This window comes from Cherax quadricarinatus, chromosome 32 (assembly GCF_038502225.1).
Source record: "Cherax quadricarinatus isolate ZL_2023a chromosome 32, ASM3850222v1, whole genome shotgun sequence".
In the NCBI taxonomy this organism is placed as follows: domain Eukaryota; kingdom Metazoa; phylum Arthropoda; class Malacostraca; order Decapoda; family Parastacidae; genus Cherax; species Cherax quadricarinatus.
In genome coordinates, this window is record NC_091323.1 from 26,318,244 (window position 1) to 26,343,565 (window position 25,322).

At 39.5% G+C, this 25,322-nt stretch overlaps 1 protein-coding gene across 2 annotated transcripts in view; it reads right to left on the reverse strand.

The window, feature by feature from the left end:
- LOC128690282 (probable G-protein coupled receptor Mth-like 4) overlaps positions 1 to 25,322 on the reverse strand; it is a 67,184-nt gene that overhangs the window by 28,482 nt on the left and 13,380 nt on the right. Inside the window, exons 2-5 of one of the 2 annotated variants that reach the window (XM_070090552.1) lie at positions 20,754 to 20,823; positions 18,800 to 20,285; positions 10,288 to 10,366; positions 5,172 to 5,335 (exon numbers count right to left, since the gene is read on the reverse strand). In XM_070090552.1, the coding sequence (XP_069946653.1) occupies positions 5,172 to 5,335; positions 10,288 to 10,366; positions 18,800 to 20,216 (1,660 nt within the window). In that variant the 5' untranslated portion in view covers positions 20,217 to 20,285; positions 20,754 to 20,823. The remainder of the gene's footprint in view (positions 1 to 5,171; positions 5,336 to 10,287; positions 10,367 to 18,799; positions 20,286 to 20,753; positions 20,824 to 25,322) is intronic. The other variant, XM_070090553.1, reaches the window with a different exon arrangement.

Sequence of the window (25,322 nt, forward strand, 5' to 3'; positions counted from 1 at the left end):
TAGAGATGTTTGTGTCTGGTGTTATGCTTGTGGGTCCTATCACAACTATCAAGAAAGCATTTTAGGTCAAAGTTAATATTGGATTTTAAGGTCCTGTATATGTAGACTGCACAGTAGTAAGTGTGGATGCTCTGAACAGGGAGTAAGTTTAGATCTATGAAGAGTGGGGGGGGGGGGTGTTTCCAGGGATGGGATTTAGTGATTATTCTTACTGCGGCTTTTTGTTGAGTTATTATTGGCTTTAGGTGTATTGCTGCAGTTGATTCCCAAGCACAAATAGCATAGGTGAGGTATGGATAAATGAGTGAATGGTACAGTGTGAGAAGGGCATTTTGTGGCACGTAGTATCGTATCTTGGAGAGGATCCCAACTGTTTTGGATACTTTTTTTGATATGTGTTGGACATGGGTGCTGAAATTCAGGTTGTTGTCGAGGTATTGGCCTAGGAATTTGCCCTCATTATGAATGTCAATTAGAGTGCTGTCGATCTTAATGTTTAGTTACGCAGCACCTGCTCTGCTACCAAACATAATATAGTAGGTTTTGTCAGTGTTAAGTGTAAGGGGGAGGTACGTGAGGCATTACGTAGAATGAAAGGGGGTAAAGCAGCTGGAACTGATGGGATCATGACAGAAATGTTAAAAGCAGGGGGGGATATAGTGTTGGAGTGGTTGGTACTTTTGTTTAATAAATGTATGAAAGAGGGGAAGGTACCTAGGGACTGGCAGAGAGCATGTATAGTCCCTTTATATAAAGGGAAAGGGGACAAAAGAGACTGTAAAAATTATAGAGGAATAAGTTTACTGAGTATACCAGGAAAAGTGTACGGTAGGGTTATAATTGAAAGAATTAGAGGTAAGACAGAATGTAGGATTGCGGATGAGCAATGAGGTTTCAGAGTGGGTAGGGGATGTGTAGATCAAGTGTTTACATTGAAGCATATATGTGAACAGTATTTAGATAAAGGTAGGGAAGTTTTTATTGCATTTATGGATTTAGAAAAGGCATATGATAGAGTGGATAGAGGAGCAATGTGGCAGATGTTGCAAGTATATGGAATAGGTGGTAAGTTATTAAATGCTGTAAAGAGTTTTTATGAGAATAGTGAGGCTCAGGTTAGGGTGTGTAGAAGAGAGGGAGACTACTTCCCGGTAAAAGTAGGTCTTAGACTAGACAGGGATGTGTAATGTCACCATGGTTGTTTAATATATTTATAGATGGGGTTGTAAAGGAAGTAAATGCTAGGGTGTTCGGGAGAGGGGGTGGGATTAAATCTTGGGGAATCAAATTCAAAATGGGAATTGACACAGTTACTTTTTGCTGATGATACAGAACACATGACCATAACACAAGGCACAGATCACTTTGATGTTCTCCATGTCCATCTCACACTATGTAAAAATTCAATGTACATAAAAGGCCCAAAAATCTAGAATTCATTACCTGTGAATATAAAAGAAACGCTGTCTGTTTATCAATTCAAGACTCTTCTTAAAAACCACTAACTCACCCACAACTAAATAAATACTGAATAACTGTATCTCATAAATGTATAACCTGTGACCCTACCAAACTGTTTTTTTAATAACATTACCTAATAGAATACTCCATTCTCTTGAATGCACAGTAACTCATCTAATGACCATATGACTTGTTTCTGCACCACAAATCATTGATTTTATTCGATTTGATCGGATTAATAAATTGTATGACTTCATATAGTATATTGATCATTTTGTTATATTATACATTGTTATGCTACAAATTTGTACAACTATAAAGCTTCTTATTTGAAATACTCATTTGTACCTCATGTTGTAATTTGTTTACTTTAATTTTTACCACTGAATATATCATTGCTTAGTTAATTTTAAGCCTGCCCATAATGCTCTGCATACAAGGGGCTTTTGGCATGTACACCCAACCACTATATTTCCTTGAACAGCTATGTATCATGTCCAATAAAAAAATAAATAAAGAATTTGTAGTTTGGAAATTAGGAGGTGCCCCATGGCCTGATCGCTAAAGCTCTCGCTTCACACGGCGAGGGTCTGCGTTCGATTCCCGGCACGGGTAGAAACATTGGGTGTGTTTCTTTACACCGGTTGTCTATGTTCACCCATCAGTAAAATAGGTACCTAGGAGTTACTCGACTGGTGTGGGTTGCATCCTGAGACACTGACCTAATTTGCCCAAAATGCTCTGCATATCAAGGGGGCTTTTTATATAGTAGTAAAGTGGATCCATGAGTTTCGTGATTAATCCATTCCAGAGAGTCTGCCGAATGGCGAAACCATTTTCCCCATAAGAAATAATGGAAATAAAATTAATCCATTCCAGATACCCAAAAATATTAAAATAATTTTTTTTTTTTCAAACTAAATAAAGATTTACATACTGAGAACAATGAGAAATCAAGTACATACATATATAAAATAATAATAACATTACACTTACCTTTACTGAAGACTTCTGGGTGGATGGAAGACGGGAGGAGGGGATAGGAGGAAGCTATACACTACTGTTTGGAAGGAGAATCTCCTTCCTGGAGTTTACCTGGAGAGTTTCCATTAGGACTTTAGGTAGCAAGTCCTTTTCTGGGGTTACTTCCCTTCTTCTTTTAACCCTTTAACCCATAAACGGTCCAAGCAGATCTACGTTCACATGTGTAGTGCTACAAAAGTAGATCTACGTATTTTTACATATTTTCAAATATAACAAAAAAAAAAAAAGTAGATCAAAGTTTTTTTACACATTTTCAAATGTTGAAAAAACGTACATATACGTTTGGACTGTTTACGGGTTAAGGGTCGACAAGCCCTCTCCCAGACTTGTTCTCAGAGTCGACAAATTTAAAAAAAAAAAAAAAATAATTTTTCCTATGAAAAGATAGATAGAGAATCTTTTCCCGATCATAATTAAACTCCTGTACAAACTTCTCAGCTGCTTTTTTGTCAGAACTGGCAGCCTCACCATGCCTTATCACACTGTGAATGCCACTACGCTTCTTAAATCTCTCAAACCAACCTTTGCTGGCTTTAAAATCACAAGCATCACCACTAGTTGCAAGCATTTTCTTTACGAGATCGTCATGCCTTGCCTTTTCACATATTATCGACTGCATAATACTCTATCCTGCTAACTGCTTTTGGGTAATCCACACCAACAATAACCTTTCCACTTCTTTGAGGATTTGCAATCTCTTTATTGTCAGCATATCTACCCCTTTTACAACAACAGCACACTTTATTTCCTTTCCCTTTGCAATGATCGAAGTGATGGTTGAATGGGGCTTGCCATACATCCTGGCAAGTTCTGTAACACGCACTCCGCTCTCATATTTTTCAATGATTTCCTTCTTGAATTCAATCGTGTTCCTCGCTTTCTTTACCAAAGGGCTTGCACTAGCTTTCCTTGGGCCCATGGTGACTTATTTAGCAGTTGCAAGCACAAAAAACAATGGATTATTATGAAATGTATTGTATGAACCCGCGGGGTGATGGTCATGTGCTGGTAAACAATGGCACACTGAGTGTGAATGGTGCGAAAGACTGGCTTTGTGTGCCCGGTGACTGGCGGACGCGGACTGGACGGTCGCTGAATCACAATTCCAATCACGAACCACGAGGCTAAATTTTGCCGAAAAAACTTGCCGAAAGTTGGATTTCACGAAAGTCGATGCCGACAAAACTCGGGGGTCCACTGTATGTCACTGATGTCAGCTAGGCCTGTATACCATGCACATGTACTTGCAGTAAATAAAGATATTATATTATTATAGTATTATTCAGAGGGCTGAGGTGTTGTTGAGGTGGTCTGGTCATTTAGAGAGGGTGGAGCAAAACAGGATGAACTGGAGGGTGTATAAATCTGTAGTGGAGGGAAGGCAGGGTAGGTGTTTCTTTCTTGGGTCACCCTGTCTCAGTGGGAGACAGCCTGCATGCTAAAAAAAAGTCACTTGGGGGAATGAGAGGAAACTCTAATTACTTGGAGCAATTATCCTTCACCAGTATCAAGGCATCCTCTCTGAAAGGGAAATTATCATAAAGAGACATTTATTTTTGCTTCCCTCCCAACCCCTAATACATTCTCTCAGTGCCACCAGGCTCTCCTACTTGAAATAGGTGTGTGAATTACCATCCATAAAATCCCTGTACTATACAGTATATGTGTCATCACAACCAAACTTTCAAATAAAATATGCATAGTTAGTCACTGTATTCACCAATATGTGGTTACATGCTTCCAAATTCATGATAAAATGAAATGATACATACATGGATTGGTAATTATAAAGGCAATTCTTGTTGATGAGAATTCCCTTTAATGAGCATGAGACATTAAAAACAAATTCATATAATGAATGAACGATTCAGTTTGGTTAGCATAAACAATACTATTGCCAGTTTGCTTCAAAGCGGTGGATTACAGGATCAATGCAGTTTTCTTCTACATGATTATAAAGTTCCATACACAAATAATACACATGTAGAAGACTGAGATTTATGACAGCATTTCATTTCAATTTGGACCATTACTAGTCAACACAGTCACAGTTAATGGTCCAAGTTGAACTGAAATACAGTAGCATAAGTTTCAGTCTCCTACACGTGGGTTAGTTGTGTATTGTTCCAGTCACAGTACTGTGCCTTTTTATTCTTTAAAATGTTCCTATACATTGTAGCCCATCCAGATTGAATAACTGAATATTTTAAAGGTCCAGCTCATCTGGACCTGTTGCTTTGTTACTGTCAATATCCAATAGTACTTTCGTAACTTCTTCAGGAATTTTAATGAGCTCCATTTAAATTGACTGTTTTAAATTCAGAAATCTTTTTGCCTTAGGTATTTTCTATTGTAAATACACTTTCAGATTCCCTATTTATTGTCACACATTTCCTCATCAGATTCAGCAATTTTGCCATTACCTGCAATTGTTTGTGAATTGATTGTAAATTTCACCTGATGAACAGATTTTCCAATATCAAACTGGGTATTCCCGTACTGTGCTTTTTACTACATAGAGTACAACAGGTTAGCACAGCATGGATTCATATGACATGAAACTTTATCAGAATGTATCCTGTGCACAGTGAGCAACAGGTTTATGACTGTACATGTAATTTAATACAGTAAGTAGCAAAAACATGAATATTTTGTATGAAACTCACCATGAAACCAACAAGTACCATCTGTGAACCGAGGTCTTATGAGATTTGACTGTTTTAAACTGTCAATGATGAGAGCCACTGCACCTATTATCAGGGGACAGCCCCAGGCATATAAACTGTACTTCAAAAATGTCTTTTTACTGTGATGCTTCTGCTGGGAAGACCTGAAAACAATACTCAGTTTAAATACATGATGTGTAAGTAAAACATGAATCTAGTATGAGTACAAGCTACAAGGTTAAATTATAATGGCTAATACTTGATGAATCATGAATATAATAAAACAATTTTGTCTAAATAAACTTGGAGGTAAAAAAAAAAAAGAGAGATATTGAATAAGATAGCAAATACCATAGCCACATGTCTGTTTGTGGTCTTGGTCAAAACCTAAAAATGAGAAAAGCACAGAAATACATTTACATGCCTTCTCGGAGTGTGAAGGACACAAGACTAACCTAGCATGGGACAATACACAAATAACCCAAACATAGGAGAGGGAAGCGGGCTATTTGTGTATTGTTCCAGTCACGATATTATGCCTTTTTGTTATTTAGCATGGGACAGCAGGTCTACTGAATTGCCCCCCTCTATTCTTTTGTTCCTACATTCAACATTTTGTATGACACAACAATTACCCAGACATTTTCACACTCCCAAATAATGACAGCCCAACATAAGAGATCCTCTAAACCCCTTTTATGTCTAAAAAATATAAGGTCAACCTATTATGAGATGTCAATAAGCATTCTGAGGAGTCAAGAAGCTCCACTCTGGCAAGATGATGCTCCACTCAACTGGGAAGGAACTCCTCACTCTTACTTCTTCTACAAATACCTGGTCTCTCACTTCATTCTTTTAATCTTCTGAAGAGGACCTCAGATGGAGGTTAAATATACAGACAATCATTTTTCATTGTCTTTGTCTCATGTATTAAGTTTGTGAACAAATTTAGCATGAGGGGAAAACATAAGATAATACAGTAATGCTCTACTAGATAATGAAGAGTTATCTTAGTCAAAGGAAATAATATGAGAGACAAGATTGTAAAACAATTGCTGAATGTATTGGTTAGAGAAATTATACTCAATAAAAAATCAGAAATTAAAAAGCTAAATCCATCTAGGGTGACTTATTTTGCCAAGAAAAAAAATGGATATACATGTATCAACAAGTACTTTAAGCTTTACAGCTCAGCACACCATTTTTAATATTTCTTTAGCAAACAGACAGTACAGCCTCTCCTCCCTTAACGATGGAGTTCCATTCCCAAGACCATATCGTTAAACGAATTCGTCGCTAAGTGAGGAGCATACTATAATAGTAGTGGGATTGTGTCAACCATCTTTGATATTATTTTAATGCCACCTTTGCACCATTTATAACATTTCTGGTATATTTTTAAATGTTTATACAGTAGAGTACTGTATATTGAAATAAACAAAATAAAGGAAATCAGCTCTAATATACATTATTTAGGTATCAATACTGCTCAGAGAGCTCGTCGTAAGTCCGAGGCGTCGGCAAACGAGTACGTCACTAAGTGAGGAGAGGCTGTAATATCTAGAGAGGCAAAAAAATTAACGTACCAAAGTAAAGTGGTACTAATACTTTTTGTATGGTTATGAGGCATGGGTTTGGAATAACATGGTGAGGAGGCCAGAGGCAACGGAGATGTCATATTTAAGAGTGATGTTTGGCATGAATATCATGTAGAGAATTTGGAGTGTAGAAATTAAATGAAGTGGGGATCACTAAGGGCATAATTCAAAAGGCTGAGGAGGGGTTGCTGGGAAGGTCTGGGCATGTAGAGAGGATAAAAAGGGATATGATGATGAAGAGGTTGTATAAATTTGGGTGGAAGGTGGGAGGAGTAGGTGTCATCAGGAATGCTGGAGGGAAGGGATAAAGGTTGCTCTGAGTTTCAGGGGATTGAGCATCCAGCAGGCTTGCGTGAGCATGTTAGATAGGAGTGAATCAAGACAAGTGGTGTATAATAGCCATGATCTAGAAGTTTGAGGCAAGTAACATTTATGAAGGTATTGAGGGAAACCAGTTAGCCAGACTTGAGTCCTGGAGGTGGGTAGGGCAGTGTCTGCATTCTGAAGGAGGGGTGATGTTACAATAGGAGGTTAATCTGAATTGTGATGTTAGGGCATTTCTGGCAAAACAGAAACTGATTGAATGATAATGAATATATTTCCTTTTCTGGGACACCCTGAACTGGTGGGAGATGGCTGCTGAGGTAAAAAAAATATATAAAGACAAATGAAATTATAGGGAGAGTTACTCTGCAATATAAAATGAATGAAAAAAAGGATAATTCAATGAATAATTTCAGAATAGAATTATTTATTTATTAACACATCAGCTGTTTCCCACCAAGGCAGGGTGGCCCGAAAAAGAAAAACTTTCATCACCATTCACTCCATCACTGTCTTGCCAGAGGCATGCTTACACTACAGTCATAAAACTGCAACAATAACACCCCTCCTTCAGAGTGAAGACACTGTACTTCCCATCTCCAGGACTCAAGTCCGACCTGCCAGTTTCCCTGAATCCCTTCATAAATGTAACCCTGCTCACACTCCAATAGCATGTCAAGTCCTAAAAACCATTTGTCTCCATTCACTTCTATCAAATACGCTCATGCATGCTTGCTGGAAGTCCAAGCCTCTCCACACAAAACCTCCTTCAGAATAGAATACAAAATCAAAACTCAAATGCAGTAATAGGAAATGCAGTACTACAGGTATCAGGAAACAACTTTAATACTACAGGACAATGCTATAAGGTTCAAGTAATTTTACACTGTTGATATAGAACAATTTGCCAATATCAGTTTTGAGTTCGTTATGTGACTTAATAGCATAATGCTTCTATACAAAAATATATGCATTGTACATATACATTATACATATCTGTTCCTGCATTCCTTGAAGTATATACAGTATAACTAAACAAGGGCAACTTTCTATTATTAATTAGTATTAATATTATTAATATTATAATCATGTTTAGAGGGAAAACACTAAATGGTAAGTCATATACATGTAGTGCCTTTAGAGTCTGGAAATTCCTTATACAGTGGACCCCCAGTATTCGATATTAATCCATTCCTGAGAGCTCATCGAATACCGAAAATATCGAAAACCGAATCAATTTTCCTCATAAGAAATAATGGAAATCAAATTAATCCGTGCAAGACACCCAAAAGTATGAAAAAAAAATTTTACTACATGAAATATTAAGTTTCATGCAATAGAATAATTACAATAACAATAAAATAATTGACACTTACCTTTAATGAAGATCTGGTGGTGATTGACGGGATGGGAGGAGGGGAGAGGTGTTAGTGTTTAGAAGGGGAATTCCCTTCCATTAGGACTTGAGGTAGCAAGTCCTTTTCCGGGGTTACTTCCCTTCTTCTTTTAATGCCACTAGGACCAGCCTCACCATGCCTTACCACACTGTGTATGCCACTACAATTCTTAAATCTTTCAAACCAACCTTTGCTGGCCTTAAATTCACTCACATCAGCACTAGTTGCAGGCAATTTCTTTACCAAATCGTCATGCAACTGCCTAGCCTTTTCACAAATGATCGCTTGAGAGATGCTATCTCCTGCTATCTGTTTTTCATTTATCCACACCAATAACAGTCTCTCAACATTTTCTAACACTTGTGGTCGCTGTGTCGTAATCACAGTTGCACCTTTTGCAAGAACAGCTTCCTTGATTGCCGTTTTCCTGGTCACTATAGTAGAGATGGTTGATTGGGGTTTATTATACAACCTGACCAGCTTCGACACACGCACTCCACTTTCGTACTTTGCAATTAGCTCTTTCTTCATTTCAATAGTCATTAGCGCCTTTTTTCTTGAAGGGTTGGCACTAGAAGCTTTCTTGGGGCCTATGGTGACTTACTTTGCAGAAAGAAGCACCAAAAACAGTGATAATATGGATAATATGGAATGTACTGAATGTATCCTTAGATGCGCGCACACTGGCTGGCTTGTAAACACTGGCACACAAGGGGCAGTTCAGGCCACATGTGGACACGTCTCGTATGAATCGTATCGAATACCGGGTTTTCAATCGGATACCGAGGCAAAATTTTTGCGATATAATGCATCGAATACCGGATTTATTGAATACCGATGCCATCGAATACTGGGGGTCCACTGTATAAAATTCATAAAGTCTTTATGGTAGAGTAATAGGAATTGTATGGTATGATTGTATTCTCTAGATTTTAAGACTTTCAATCAAGTTTGCAGTGAAAACTAATCTGGAAACTATAGTGTATGAGGCACAAAAATCAAATTTCATATTACTGATGGTATATTCAATACTGACAAGTTGATTAATAAGACAAGATAAGATAAGATAAGATTTCGTTCGGATTTTTAACCCCGGAGGGTTAGCCACCCAGGATAACCCAAGAAAGTCAGTGCGTCATCGAGGACTGTCTAACTTATTTCCATTGGGGTCCTTAATCTTGTCCCCCAGGATGCGACCCACACCAGTCGACTAACACCCAGGTACCTATTTGCTGCTAGGTGAACAGGACAACAGGTGTAAGGAAACGTGTCGAATGTTTCCACCCGCCGGGAATCGAACCCGGGCCCTCCGTGTGTGAAGCGGGAGCTTTAGCCACCAGGCCACCGGGCCACCAACACCTGGTTATCATGACAAAATGGTTTGTTTGCACAGCAATCTTTTTCAGTCGAACAGGCAAATACTATACTGGAGACAAAGAAAGTAATTTTGAGATGATTAGTCCCTCAGCCTTGATAAGCTGTAGTCTCTCAGTCTGACCATCTCCTATCAAGCCTCAGGGACTGATCATCTCAAAAATATTTCTGATGTCACTAGTGTTACATTCACTTGTATTTGACTGAAGGGAGTATCATCATGTTGCTGAAGGGTTCTTTATACAAGGAATTTAAGCTGCTCATCCCTTCCTTGAATCTAACCTTGTTACAACTGTAATCTGTGTAACCCTTTATGGGGTCACACCCTTTCCTTGAGCCAAACCTTGTTACAACCATAAGCTATGTGACCCCTTATGGGTTAGCACTTCCCTCTAAATAAAACTCTAATAATATATGACATACCTAAGTGTAGACCACATGTCGTAACACATGACATTGAGCCAGAAGAAGGTCGCCAAAGAGCACACATGACCAATAAATGCTGAGGGAGGAATTATTTGTATTATTATTTGGTTTTGAATATATATATATAAATATATATATATATATATATATATATATATATATATATATATATATATATATATATAAATAAATATATATATATATATATATATATATATATATATATATATATATATATATATATATATATATATATATAAATATATATATAATATATATATATATATATATATATATATATATATATATATATATATATATATATATATATATATATATATTATATATATATATATGTATATGTAAATATATATATATATATATATATATATATATATATATATATATATATATATATATATATATATATATATATATATATATGTAAATATATAAATATATAAATATATATATATATATATATATATATATATATATATATATATATATATATATATATATATATATATATATATATATGTATATATATATATATATATATATATATATATATATATATATATATATATATATATATATATATACATATATACATATATATATATATATATACCTGGAGTTTACCTGGAGAGAGTTTCGGGGGTCAACGCCCCTGCGGCCCGGTCTGTGACCAGGCCTCCTGGTGGATCAGCGCCTGATCAACCAGGCTGTTGCTGCTGGCTGCACGCAAACCAACGTACGAGCCACAGCCCGGCTGATCAGGAACTGTCTTTAGGTGCTTGTCCAGTGCCAGCTTGAAGACTGCCAGGGGTCTGTTGGTAATCCCCCTTATGTGTGCTGGGAGGCAGTTGAACAGTCTCGGGCCCCTGACACTTATTGTATGGTCTCTTAACGTGCTAGTGACACCCCTGCTTTTCATTGGGGGGATGGTGCATCGTCTGCCAAGTCTTTTGCTTTCGTAGTGAGTGATTTTCGTGTGCAAGTTTGGTACTAGTCCCTCTAGGATTTTCCAGGTGTATATAATCATGTATCTCTCCCTCCTGCGTTCCAGGGAATACAGGTTTAGAAACCTCAAGCGCTCCCAGTAATTGAGGTGTTTTATCTCCGTTATGCGCGCCGTGAAAGTTCTCTGTACATTTTCTAGGTCGGCAATTTCACCTGCCTTGAAAGGTGCTGTTAGAGTGCAGCAATATTCCAGCCTAGATAGAACAAGTGACCTGAAGAGTGTCATCATGGGCTTGGCCTCCCTAGTTTTGAAGGTTCTCATTATCCATCCTGTCATTTTTCTAGCAGATGCGATTGATACAATGTTATGGTCCTTGAAGGTGAGATCCTCCGACATAATCACTCCTAGGTCTTTGACGTTGGTGTTTCGCTCTATTTTGTGGCCAGAATTTGTTTTGTACTCTGATGAAGATTTAATTTCCTCATGTTTACCATATCTGAGTAATTGAAATTTCTCATCGTTGAACTTCATATTGTTTTCTGCAGCCCACTGAAAGATTTGGTTGATGTCCGCCTGGAGCCTTGCAGTGTCTGCAATGGAAGACACTGTCATGCAGATTCGGGTGTCATCTGCAAAGGAAGACACGGTGCTGTGGCTGACATCCTTGTCTATGTCGGATATGAGGATGAGGAACAAGATGGGAGCTAGTACTGTGCCTTGTGGGACAGAGCTTGTCACCGTAGCTGCCTCGGACTTTACTCTGTTGACGACTACTCTCTGTGTTCTGTTAGTGAGGAAATTATAGATCCATCGACCGACTTTTCCTGTTATTCCTTTAGCGCGCATTTTGTGCGCTATTACGCCATGGTCACACTTGTCGAAGGCTTTTGCAAAGTCTGTATATATTACATCTGCATTCTTTTTGTCTTCTAGTGCATTTAGGACCTTGTCGTAGTGATCCAGTAGTTGAGACAGACAGGAGCGACCTGTTCTAAACCCATGTTGCCCTGGGTTGTGTAACTGATGGGTTTCTAGATGGGTGGTGATCTTGCTTCTTAGGACCCTTTCAAAGATTTTTATGATATGGGATGTTAGTGCTATTGGTCTGTAGTTCTTTGCTGTTGCTTTACTGCCCCCTTTGTGGAGTGGGGCTATGTCTGTTGTTTTTAGTAACTGAGGGACGACCCCCGTGTCCATGCTCCCTCTCCATAGGATGGAAAAGGCTCGTGATAGGGGCTTCTTGCAGTTCTTGATGAACACAGAGTTCCATGAGTCTGGCCCTGGGGCAGAGTGCATGGGCATGTCATTTATCGCCTGTTCGAAGTCATTTGGCGTCAGGATAACATCGGATAGGCTTGTGTTAGTCAAATTTTGTGGCTCTCTCATAAAAAATTCATTTTGGTCTTCGACTCTCAGTCTGGTTAGCGGCTTGCTAAAAACTGAGTCATATTGGGACTTGAGTAGCTCACTCATTTCCTTGCTGTCATCTGTGTAGGACCCATCTTGTTTAAGTAGGGGCCCAATACTGGACGTTGTTCTCGATTTTGATTTGGCATAGGAGAAGAAATACTTTGGGTTTCTTTCGATTTCATTTATGGCTTTTAGTTCTTCCCGCGATTCCTGACTCCTAAAGGATTCTTTTAGCTTAAGTTCGATGCTTGCTATTTCTCTGACCAGTGTCTCCCTGCGCATTTCAGATATATTGACCTCTTTTAGCCGCTCTGTTATTCTTTTCCGTCGCCTGTAAAGGGAGCGCCTGTCTCTTTCTATTTTACATCTACTCCTCCTTTTTCTTAGAGGAATAAGCCTTGTGCATACATCGAGTGCCACCGAGTTAATCTGTTCTAGGCATAAGTTTGGGTCTGTGTTGCTTAGTATATCTTCCCAGCTTATATCGGTTAGGACTTGGTTTACTTGGTCCCACTTTATGTTTTTGTTATTGAAGTTGAATTTGGTGAATGCTCCCTCATGACTAGTCTCATTTTGTCGGTCTGGGGCTCCATGCATACATGTCTGAACCTCAATTATGTTGTGATCTGAGTATATTGTTTTTGATATGGTGACATTTCTTATCAGATCATCATTGTTAGTGAAGATGAGGTCTAGTGTATTCTCCAGTCTTGTAGGCTCTATTATTTGCTGGTTTAAATTGAATTTTGTGCAGAGATTTAAAAGCTCGTGTGAGTGTGAGTTTTCATCAGAGCTGCCTCCTGGTGTTATTTCTGCAACAATATTATTTGCTATATTCCTCCATTTTAGGTGCCTTAAGTTGAAATCCCCCAGGAGCAAGATGTTGGGTGCAGGAGCTGGAAGATTTTCCAGACAGTGGTCAATTTTTAACAGCTGTTCCTGGAATTGCTGGGATGTTGCATCCGGAGGCTTGTAGACTACCACAATGACTAGGTTTTGGTTCTCGACCTTTACTGCTAAAACTTCCACTACGTCATTTGAGGCATTAAGCAGTTCTGTGCAAACAAGTGACTCTGCAATGTACAGGCCAACCCCCCCCTTTTGCCTGTTCACTCTGTCACATCTGTATAGGTTGTAACCTGGGATCCATACTTCGTTGTCCAAGTGATCCTTTATGTGGGTCTCAGTGAAAGCCGCGAACATTGCCTTTGCCTCTGCAAGCAGTCCACGGATGAAAGGTATTTTGTTGTTTGTAGCTGGCTTTAGACCCTGTATATTTGCAAAGAAGAATGTTATCGGACTGGTGGTATTGTTGGTACTGGGGGGGGATTATATATATATATATATATATATATATATATATAATATATATATATATATATATATATATATATATATATATATATATATATATATATATATATATATATATATATATATATATATATATATATATATATATATATATATATATATATATATATATATATATATATATATATATATATATATATATATACACAAACACACACTTGTGACTCGATTCCTGCAACCACAAATAAGTGAGCATGCACGCACACACACCAGGTGGAAGGGCAAACACACCCCCTAGAAACACCCATAGAAGGACTCCAACCATGACAACCCCAAGGCAACTGAACAATCTAAACCAACAATCACACACTGATCTCTCTGTCCCCATCCCCCACACCACAAACCCTACCCTTACAGCAACCCCCTATGGGAACTCTGCCCCCTCCCCCACAACCCCCCCATATGCCCCCGCCAGGGCTCCTGCTCTCCCAGCCCCAATATTCTCTCAGGACCACAGTTTTAGAACAGAAATTGAAGGTTTGGTACATGAATGTGGATGGATAAACAAATAAAATATGAGGAGTGGCATGAAAGAATCAATGAGAAGTCCCCAGACATCATAGCAGTCACAGAAACGAAACTCACTGAGACAATAACAGATGCAATCTTCCCACCAGGATAGCAGATCCCGAGGAAAGATAGAAGGAGCAGAGGGGGAGGATTGGTTCCACTGCTCATAAAAAACTGATGGAAATTCGAGGAAATGGGAGGCATGGACGAGACTGGAGAAAGGGAATGCATAGTAGGTACATTTCAGTCTAGGAAGCACAAGGTAGTCATTGCAGTGATGTATAATCCACCACAATTGCAGGAGGCCAACAGAGGAATATGAAGAGAGCAACAGAGCAATGGTGGACACACTGGTAGAGGTGGCAAGAAGAGCTCACTCGAGCAGAGCAAACTTACTGGTTATGGGCGATTTCAACCACAGGGAGATCGATTGGGAAAACCTGGAGCCACACGGGGGTCCCAAAACACGGAGAGCCAAAATGATGGATGTGGTACTGGAAAACCTCATGCATCAACATGTTAAGGACACTACCAGAGAGAAATGGGAGGATGAACCAGCAAGATTAGACCTTGTGTTCACCCTGAGCAGTTCGGACATTGAGGACATCACATATGACAGGCCCCTAGGAGCTAGTGACCATGTGGTTCTGTGCTTTGAATACGTAGTAGAGTTATAAGTGAAGAGGGCAACAGGAGTTGAATGGGAAAAGCCAGACTATAAAAGAGGGAACTACATAGATTTGAGGAACTTCCTGCAGGAGGTTCAGTGGGACAGAGAACTGGTAGGAAAGTCAGTAAACGAAATGATGGGATACGTAACAACAAAATGGAAAGAGGCAGAAGAAAGGTTTGTTCCCAAGGGCAACAGAAATAATGAGAAGACCAGAACGAGCCCCTGGTTTATCCAATGGTGTAAGGAGGCAAAAACTAAGTGCACCAGAGAATGGAAAAAGCACAGAAGACAAAGAGCACAGGAAAATAAGGAGATTAGTTCAAGAGCCAGGAACGAGTATGCACAGGTAAGGAGGGAGGCCCAGCGACAGTATGAAAATAACATAGCATCGAAAGTCAAGTCTGACCTGAAACTGCTGTATAGCCACATAAGGAGGAAGACAACAGTCAAAGACCAGGTGATCAGGGTGAGGACAGAAGGTGGAGAACTCACAAGAAATGATCATGAGGTATGCGACGAGCTCAACAGGAGATTTAAGGAAGCATTTACAGTAGAGACAGGAAAGGTTCTGGGAAGACAGCACAGAGGGGACCATCAACAGGGAATATACCAACAAGTGTTGGATGACCTACAAACAATGGAGGAGGAGGTGCAGAAGCTGGTAAAAGACCTTGATACCTCAAAGGCGATGAGACCCAACAACATCTCCCTGTGGGTCCTTAGAGAAGGAGCACAGATGCTGTGCGTGCCACTAACCACAATCTTCAATACATCCCTTGAAACTGGACAACTACCTGAGGTAGGGAAGACGGCAAATGTAGTTCCCATTTTTAAGAAAGGAGACAGAAACGAGGCACTAAACTACAGACCAGTGTCTCTGACGTGTATAGTATGCAAAGTCATGGAGAAGATTATCAGGAGGAGAGTGGTGAGCACCTGGAACAGAACAAGATTATAAACGACAACCAGCATGGATTCATGGAAAGCAAATCCTGTGTCACAAACCTGGAGTTTTATGACAAGGTAACAGAAATAAGACGAGAGAGAGATGTGGGTTGATTGCATTTTCCTGGACTGCAGGAAGGCCTTCGACACAGTTCCTCACAAGAGATTAGTGCAGAAGCGCGTATAACAGGAAGGGCACTGCAATGGTTCAGAGAATACCTGACAGGGAGGCAACATCGAGTCATGGTACATGAAAAGGTATCACAGTGGGTGCCTATGATGAGTGGGGTCCCAAAGGGGTCAGTCCTAGGACCAGTGCTATTTTTGATATATGTGAATGACATGATGGAAGGGACAGACTCTGAAGTGTCCCTGTTCGCAGATGATGTGAAGTTAATGAGAAGAATTAGATCAGATGAGCATCAGGCAGGACTACAAAGAGACCTGGACAGGCTGGACACGTGGTCCAGCAACTAGCTCCTTGAATTCATCCCTGCTAAATGCAAAGTCATGAAGATTGGGAAAGGGCAAAGATCGCAGACAGAGTATAGGCTAGGTGGACAAAGACTGCAAACCTCACTCGAGGAGAAAGATCTTGGGGTGACCATAACACCAAGCATGTATCCGGAGGCACACATCAACCAGATAACTGCTGCAGCATATGGGCACTTGGCAAACCTGAGAATAGTGCTCCAATCCCTTAGTAAGGAATCGTTCAAGACACTACACTGTGTACGTCAGGCCCATACTGGAGTATGCAGCACCAGTTTGGAACCCACACCTGGTCAAGCACGTCAAGAAGTTAGAGAGAGTACAAAGATTTGCAACAAGGTTAGTTCCGGAGCTCAGGGAAATGTCCTACGATGAAAGATTGAGGGAAATCGGAATGACGGCACTGGAGGACAGGAGGGTCAGGGGAGACATGAAAATACAAAATACCGCGTGGAATAGATAAAGTGGACAGACACAGAAACAAGGGGTCACAATTGGAAGCTGAAGACTCAGATGAGTCACAGGGATGTTAGGAAGTATTTCTTCAGTCTCATTATTATTATTATAAGCGCTAAACCCGTAGGATTATACAGCGCCTGGGGGAAGGGATGTGGAAGGCATTCAGGCTTAATTCGGGGAACTGGAGCACAGATCCAATTCCCTAAATCAAGAGCCCCTCTCTTCAGTCACAGAGTTGTCAGGAAGTGGAATAGCCTGGGTAGTGATGTAGTGGAGGCAGGATCCATACATAGCTTTAAAAAGGTATGATAAAGCTCACGGAGCGGGAAGAGTGACCGGGTAGCGGCCAGTTGAAGAGGCGGGGTCAGGAGCTGTGAATCGACCCCCGCAACCACAACTAGGTGAGTACAACAGGGTGAGTGTATATACACACACATACAGCTCGTGGGGTAAAGAGTGGACCTAGTAGCGACCAGTGAAGAGGCGGGGGCAGGAGCTGTGAATCGACCCCTGCAACCACAAATAGGTGAGCCCAGACGCACACACACAAAGGCAAGTCTCTAAAATAGTCATAGGTGAGGAAGAGGATTGTGGTACATTAAAAAGTTTGCACGAGATAGAAATTATAGACTAAAGTGAAGAAAGAAATAGTTCTAGCTCATAAAATACATAATAAAAACTATCATTTTGGTACTATATTATTACTTTCTTGTGGTTTCAAATAGCGCAGGGAGAATGGGAGGCAATCAAATTCGATACATGGAATGGGAGGATATGCACAATTCCTTAATTCAAGAGTCCTTCACCAACTTCAGTGATCCTCTATGACCCTGCGGTATAAATTAAAATAACTAAGTCTGAGATAAAACTTCTCACATTTAGGTTTAATTAAGAAACATCGACAAGAGCCGTCATAAAGCTGGTCACGTTTAAATGGTACGAGAACTCCCTGGACTGTGACTGGGTAATTAGTTTCCTAAGCACTGTTCATGGACGTGGGCGTTAGCATTTCTGTTCTAAATGACGAGGGTATTACATAATTCGTCAAAATTCACTGCAGTTTGATCCCAGTGAAATCATTTTCCTTTCATGAACCAAAGATATGCATTTAATCCCACATTTCATTAAAATAAATTTTCTCTGCATATACACTAAGAGACGGTTTCAGTGTATGTAGTTTCAAAAGACATCACATTCATGGGGAAATGTTCAGCTCATGCGAAACATACAGTACCTGAGGAATTAAGAGGTAATCAGGCTTGATCCGCGAAAGCAGAGAATACCTCCAATTCCTTAAATCAAGAGACTTTCAAAAGCATTAAGACAACCTCCTATCCTTAAAGTGTAAAATTGGTAAGACGGAAACAGAGAGCAAAAGATTAAGACAGACATGACGAGAGATAAAAATCAATGCAAAAGCTGACAGTATATAACTTGATTACTAATAACTAAGATCAGATATGATAATAATGAATTGACAATACATATATTAACATTTGGTTTAGTTTAAGAAAGGAAGTACGAGCTTTTTAAATGTAAATTCTTTGGTTGTACCATAAATATACCCTCATTATATGCAATATGGATCCTGTCCAATAATTCAAATATGACATGGCTATATCATTTAAGATATGAAACAGAATTACAGTATTTAATAACAGTTTGAGCACACTCCATACCTCTTATGATACACTGGGTGTCTGACTGCTCTCTCACTTGGTTGTTCACAATAAGGCTTATATAGGCTGACAACATGGCGGTCACCATAGATATGAGGCATCGACCGTAAGTGCGATCCCTGAGCTCTGCTACACCCAGATACACACCCAGGGTAGCTGCGAGAAACACACATGATATACCAAGCAATACTACAACAAGTATTGTCTTCCAGTAGCATACGTCTTCCGGGGTTTCAGGGGAGCATAATAGGACCTTCTCTACTAGACCATTCTCATCCAAGAAATGATCGATGCAGTAATCCCTTGGTGAATAACTCCTCTCGAAGTGAGGAATATATATGAAACCATCTGTCTGCAGGTAGAATTTGTCATTATCTTCTATGTATGGCTCGAGTACAAAGAAATTTTCGCAAAATGGCAATCCTTCAACAATCACCCAGTCTTCTGCTGCCAATGCTGAAGTACGATTTTGCATGACATGAAACGTTGGCTCCCACTTCTCGCCTGGCTGAGCTTCGAGGCACATTCTTGCATCTACAATACTATTCTTTTCACAACATTTTCTTACACAGGTATTGTTACTGCATGTGACCTGATGGTGCAGGCGGACATCCAAATAACAAAATTTGGCAATGTAATATGTATCATTGTTTTTAGTATCAATTTCCATATCTACACAGTATTCTTGTTCTGTGTGTGAATCAGATGATGTCTTCCATGTCAACAGAGTCTTTGGATCGCTTAAAACAAGACTTCCTTCCCCAGCGCTGAGGTTAAGACGGCGAACAACAGAACCTCCTTCACAGGTAGCATCAACAGTCCTATTTACATCTATCCATTGTACAGAGACGTTGCCAACTTGTAATGATGGGAGGACAAGGGAGCTATTGTCGGGTAGACAGGAGTCGTCAGAAGCCAAGTAATGCCCTCGTGGGCAGCATTTAGGTACCGAGGGAGGAGGCAAGCAAATGTGAGCTTCCCAGTATGTATCTCCATTGTGTGATACGTGCTCGATACAGTACTCTTTATAAATTTTGTTATTAATTACCAAGATAAGCTGTCCAGAAAATAAAATTATCTCCGATGCGAATTTGACGACACTATATATGTGACTATTAACACACACTACCTCTTCCACGTGTAGACTGCTAAATTCACTCGTGTTAAACATCAGTTCTTTTTGCTCTGGTAATTCCAATATTTTTATGACGTTCGATTTTGCTTTACAGACAGATCCGTCCAGCACATGATCTCCGTCACAGTGACATTTCTGAAGCCTGAGACTTAAAATATCGATGTCTTGTGACGAGGTTACCTCGGTTGTATCAGGAGGCTCGGTAGAAATTGATGAAACTCTGCATGTGGTGATAAAAAACACAATAACCACCAATTCAAATCTCATTCTCCATAGATCCATGGTAATGGCGGACTATTTAGCGAGTAATCAGTGACTGCTAAAACATTCCGCACGAAAACATCAACTTATCTGAAAAGAAAAGAATGCATTATAGTTTGTATAAGAAATGGAAAGAGCAACTTAACATCTGACGGCTTCATATTTGCCTAGGAAAGTTTTTTCCAAGTCAGTATATAAACATTATAATACAAAGGTCAAAGCCTGCACAATCCCCAGTAAATTTAATAATGTTTTAAAGAAGACTTCTTATACTCAAATATTCAAAATGAGTTTGCTTGGTAGTATTACCATGAACACTAAAGAACCGGTTATTCTTTGAAATGATCAAATTTTGTCAGTTTATTAACGAGATAATTTATTGTCATGTCGAGAATGCATAGTGGAGAAACCACTGTTATATCAAAGCCCCTTGGGCAAAATGTACTCTATTGATTTTGGTGAATTTCTGTGAAATATTATTATTATTATTAAATACACGGGGGACCGGTAAACCCATAGGGGTTATATAGCACCTACTGTATTACAAGGTACACTTACCTATCAGTGTGGCAGCCTGTTAATGAACGCCTCTACTACTATTTATAAATTACGTTTTAATATATCTAATCTGTAATACGTTAAAACAAATATTGTAACTTCAAAAGGATGCAATGATGATCGTTGGTAAGATGTGTTTAGGCACGAGTCCCGAGAGATACTGGCCCACGGGAAGTGCCACTCACAGGACACCAACAGTAGCAGAGCTGCTACACATTGCTCAAGATAGCACCTCTCTTTAGCGCCTTTATACAAGTGTAAAAGCCTGTACTTTAAGCTTTTAGTACAGCATGAATTAAGCCCTTCTAGCACTAGAGGAAACGGATTTGATGGAGAGAGTGTTTCGGGGTGGGCGGGGAAGGGGGGCAATGATTGACGTCATCTTCCCTCTCCCGAGTCAATTATTCACTCTTCATTATATGTAATTTCAATTTAAACATTTTACATGAAGTAGAGGATTTGTGTCACCAAAGGTAGGAATATACAGGTAAGAAAGTGTTGGTCGATTCATGTGAAGATTCTTATGATTATTAACCTCGTATGACAACCCAAGCCAAGCAGTGTAGCTTATTTCCGTTGGGCTCTTAGTACGCAGGGCGAAGAACCGACAGTAGTAGTGGGGTTATCAGGTGAAGTGGTGAGGAAGTGAAATGTTGGGATTATCAGTGGTGGGGTGGTCAGAGTAATGACCCCCCTCAAACCACTGGGTCCAACAACTATAATGCAGCAGTCGTTCCATAATGGCCCACTATAGGTCATTCGCTACTTCATAGGGTCGTTAATTCCACTGTCACTAGCCCACTCACGTGGCCAATAAATGCTAACAGTAAATTATTTGCATAATTACTAGGTTTTGAACATTAAGTGATTTTTTTCCAGACTGATGCAACCAATGAGTAGAGAAATTTATTCCATCATCGCTCTAGGCTACGTGATAGTCGAGGCAACTTTCATACATACAAGTCCCTACGACATCTGGGTTAGGTATCACAATTTTCATCCAACCTCTCTCCATTTTTACTACAAAAATTTCTTACTCTTTCCCAGCTTAAGCGTTCACTGGAAACCGTAAGTACTATTATCTTTAAACCAGGCTAGGTTGCATAAATCTACATTTAATCACAAAAAAAAACAAAATTAAAACAGCGACGGCAACACGAGGGGAAGCGCTAAATCTGTAGGGGGTCATATAGCCTCAGGAAAAATGGGAGGTACCTGGAGAGTGTTTCGCGGGTGAACGCCCCCGCGGCCCGGTCTTTGACGGGGCCTGGTAGATCAGGTGTTAAAAATACTATACTGGGTTGATTCACCAGTGACAGACGATAAACGGTTAAGTACTGCTGAAAAGTGGTGACAATTACTGAATGGTAGTGACATTTTTATGTATGAATGCATGTTTAACCGTGTCAAGCATGCATTCATACATAAAAATACTCATACAAGCATACGAACATACAAAAGTATACTATCAGAATTACAAAAGAAACAAACTCATATGACCAAAAACACAAAACACGCACAAATTCATGATTACAAACACACAAAAGCACACAGAAACAAAAAGAATATAATGAAGGATACACAAACACACAAAAACAAATATAGAGAAATATATAAGGTTACATACAAGAGAGCGGACATCACCGGTGAATCAACTGGCCCTGACGTCATTCCTCATATGCGTCATACAAAAATCAAAGGACTTAGTTATTAGGAAGAGCTGTGAGCAATGTGAAGCTACCCAGCTACCACTAAGTAATATAGTCAAAATTGTTTTTTCTAGAAGTAACAGAAGTGTACATATGTGCTTGTATGCTAATTACCAAGTTATTACTAAATATTATAATATTAATTATTATTGGGAAACGTTAAGCCTATAAGGGTCATTAGCACATAAGGAATGGCGAGGTAATTAGGTTTCGTGAGGAAATGGAGGGTTGCTCCAATTCTTTGGACCAAGAACCCTTACGAACATCTAAACATCCCCTTATTAAAAGGGGCAGTTGCATATTTAAATTAGTATGAATTATGAGTTCCAGATTTCATAGTGAAGCACTGTACCCGCAGGTGTCATACAGCGCATGGGAAATAGGAGCCAATTAAGTTCGATCCGAGGTAGGGGAGGGTGGCTTCAGCAGGTAAAGGATCAAAATATATTGTCTTTCCCAGGCAATAAAGTGTTTTGGCTTCCATTATCTCGCTCTCACGTCTGTTTAACTTTTTTTTTCTATTTGAATATTATAGTTTTTCCTGACGTGTGCTGAATCCTGGAGGACCTAAAAATAAAAGGCCCTCAGTGGAAATAAGCCACTGTTTGACTAGCGCTATTAACCCGGTGGCCTGGTGGCTAAAGCTCCCGCTTCACACACGATTCCCGGCTGGTGGAAACATTTCGACGTTTCCTTACACCTGTTGTCCTGTTCACCTAGCAGCAAATAGGTACCTGGGTGTTAGTCGACTGGTGTGGGTCGCATCCTGGGGGACAAGATTGAGGACCCCAATGGAAATAAGTTAGACAGTCCTCGATGACGCACTGACTTTCTTGGGTTATCCTGGGTGGCAAACCCTCCCAGGTTAAAAATCCGAACGAAATCTTATCTTCTCTGTGTCACCATACTGACACCAAGGCTCTGAGCCCTACCCGGTTCCCCTGCCCATCGCCCGCACCTGGGATGTCCCACAAGGCTCCGTGACCGTTGTCAGGCACCTACCACTTGATGCACATCGGAGTTGTTTATGTGCAATATTGACTGTGTATATATTCTGTGGCGTATATCTTTCTTAATGCGTTTTCACTGGCAGCAGCAGCAGTGTATAAACACTTGGAAAGATGTCTATCTCAGTATATATTGAACACTCAGAGCTTAATTTGTGTAGAGCATTAAAGTATCCTTAACTGGTGGCATATAGATAAAATGCAGTCTTATGGCCCTCATGTAGTCTATAAACTAACCATTTGGAACACAGTCCATGACTGCACCCTCAGTTTAAGCACATCAGCGGGAAGGGAATGTTTCTGTGTCCACCCTTATATGTCAGTCTATTCTCAACTTGATGATGACAAAGATAATCTTTATTTCTATAAAGTTATGTGTTTATCTCTCTCCTCTGATACTTTTGATAATAAAAAAAATCATGGTTATTCTTGATAGCGTTTGTACATATGGAGTTCTATTGCATTGTTTCAAACACAGAAATAGTATGAAAAAAAATGGTAATGATACCCCCACAAGTTGTGGTTAAAGGTAGTCCTAGGTGTTTGTTTATGTGTCTTTAACCACTACAAAAATACTGGTCAGATCAATAAGAAGTCGAGGTATATATGACGTATGAGAGTTTTTCAATATGAAGCTACCATGTAGATTAGCTGACTACAAGGGATTTGTTTTGGTTTCCAGCAACAAGCTTTCATTGTAATATCCTGTTAGTCTCCCCAAAATAACTTTCACTCACTCTCCACTTTCAAATGAGTGTGCGCCACACCAAACACACATTTGATAGAATCCCACACAAAAGACTTACAGAAAGAGGCAGCACATAGTATAGGAGGAAAGTTTCTGTCAAGGATCGATGAATGGCTAACTAATAGAAAACAGTTTGCATCAATAGGGTGAAATCAATTCGGTTTTGGGCCCCTTGTTGTTTATCGTTTATAATTTGCATTAATGACCTTTATGGGGAAATATAAAGCGACATTATTAAATTCGCTGACGACACAAAAACAGGCCAAATAATATATTTTAAGACAGATACCATTGAACCTCAGGAATATTTGGACAGACTGACGAATCTCGTGTTACGAAAAGCGGCAGATGCAGTTTAATGTGGAAAAGTCTAATTCTTGGGAATGATAACGACTTGTCACACTTGTAAACTAAGTGATGTAGACCTTCATCTCGCAGAACCTGAAAAAGACTTTAGGACAGCAGTCTATTATCCTTGAAGTAGTAGTTTTTGAGGTGGTCAGTCCTTCAGTCCAGTTCCATAGTCTCATCCAATATCAGTCACCTGTGTATTTGATTGAAGAGGACTACTGTGTAGGCGAGACATTACGTTACAAATTTATCAGTTTGTCTTTATTGTATACTATCATTTTAATGAGACTAAGATTCCTTATATAGAGGATTATTTTTTTCAGCCTTTTCCGATGCATTTATATCCATTCTGTAGTATGGAGACCAGAACAAAGCTTCATAAACGAAGAGATGCCTTTTTAATATTACAAATCCATTCTTTGTTTACCTGCAGACCGGTTAATCGAGCACCTCCTGTAGGAACTTAGCTAGTTTTTCAACCATATAATGAATTTTAGTCAGATTTAAAAAAAATGTTCATTAATTTTGGTCATAGTTAAAAATATATTCATTGCTGGTGTACACACCGTATATAAGTTACAGTGTGTGACGGCGGCCAGCGCACTCAGACGTGCGTCACGCGCATCCTGTATGATAGGCAAAAAAAGGAATGGACACACTCCTGGGGAAATACGCAAGTACACCTTTCTTTAGTATTTTTTGATCGAAACTTTGCCTAATATGGGTATCTTACTTTTAAAATTTTCTCATCCGT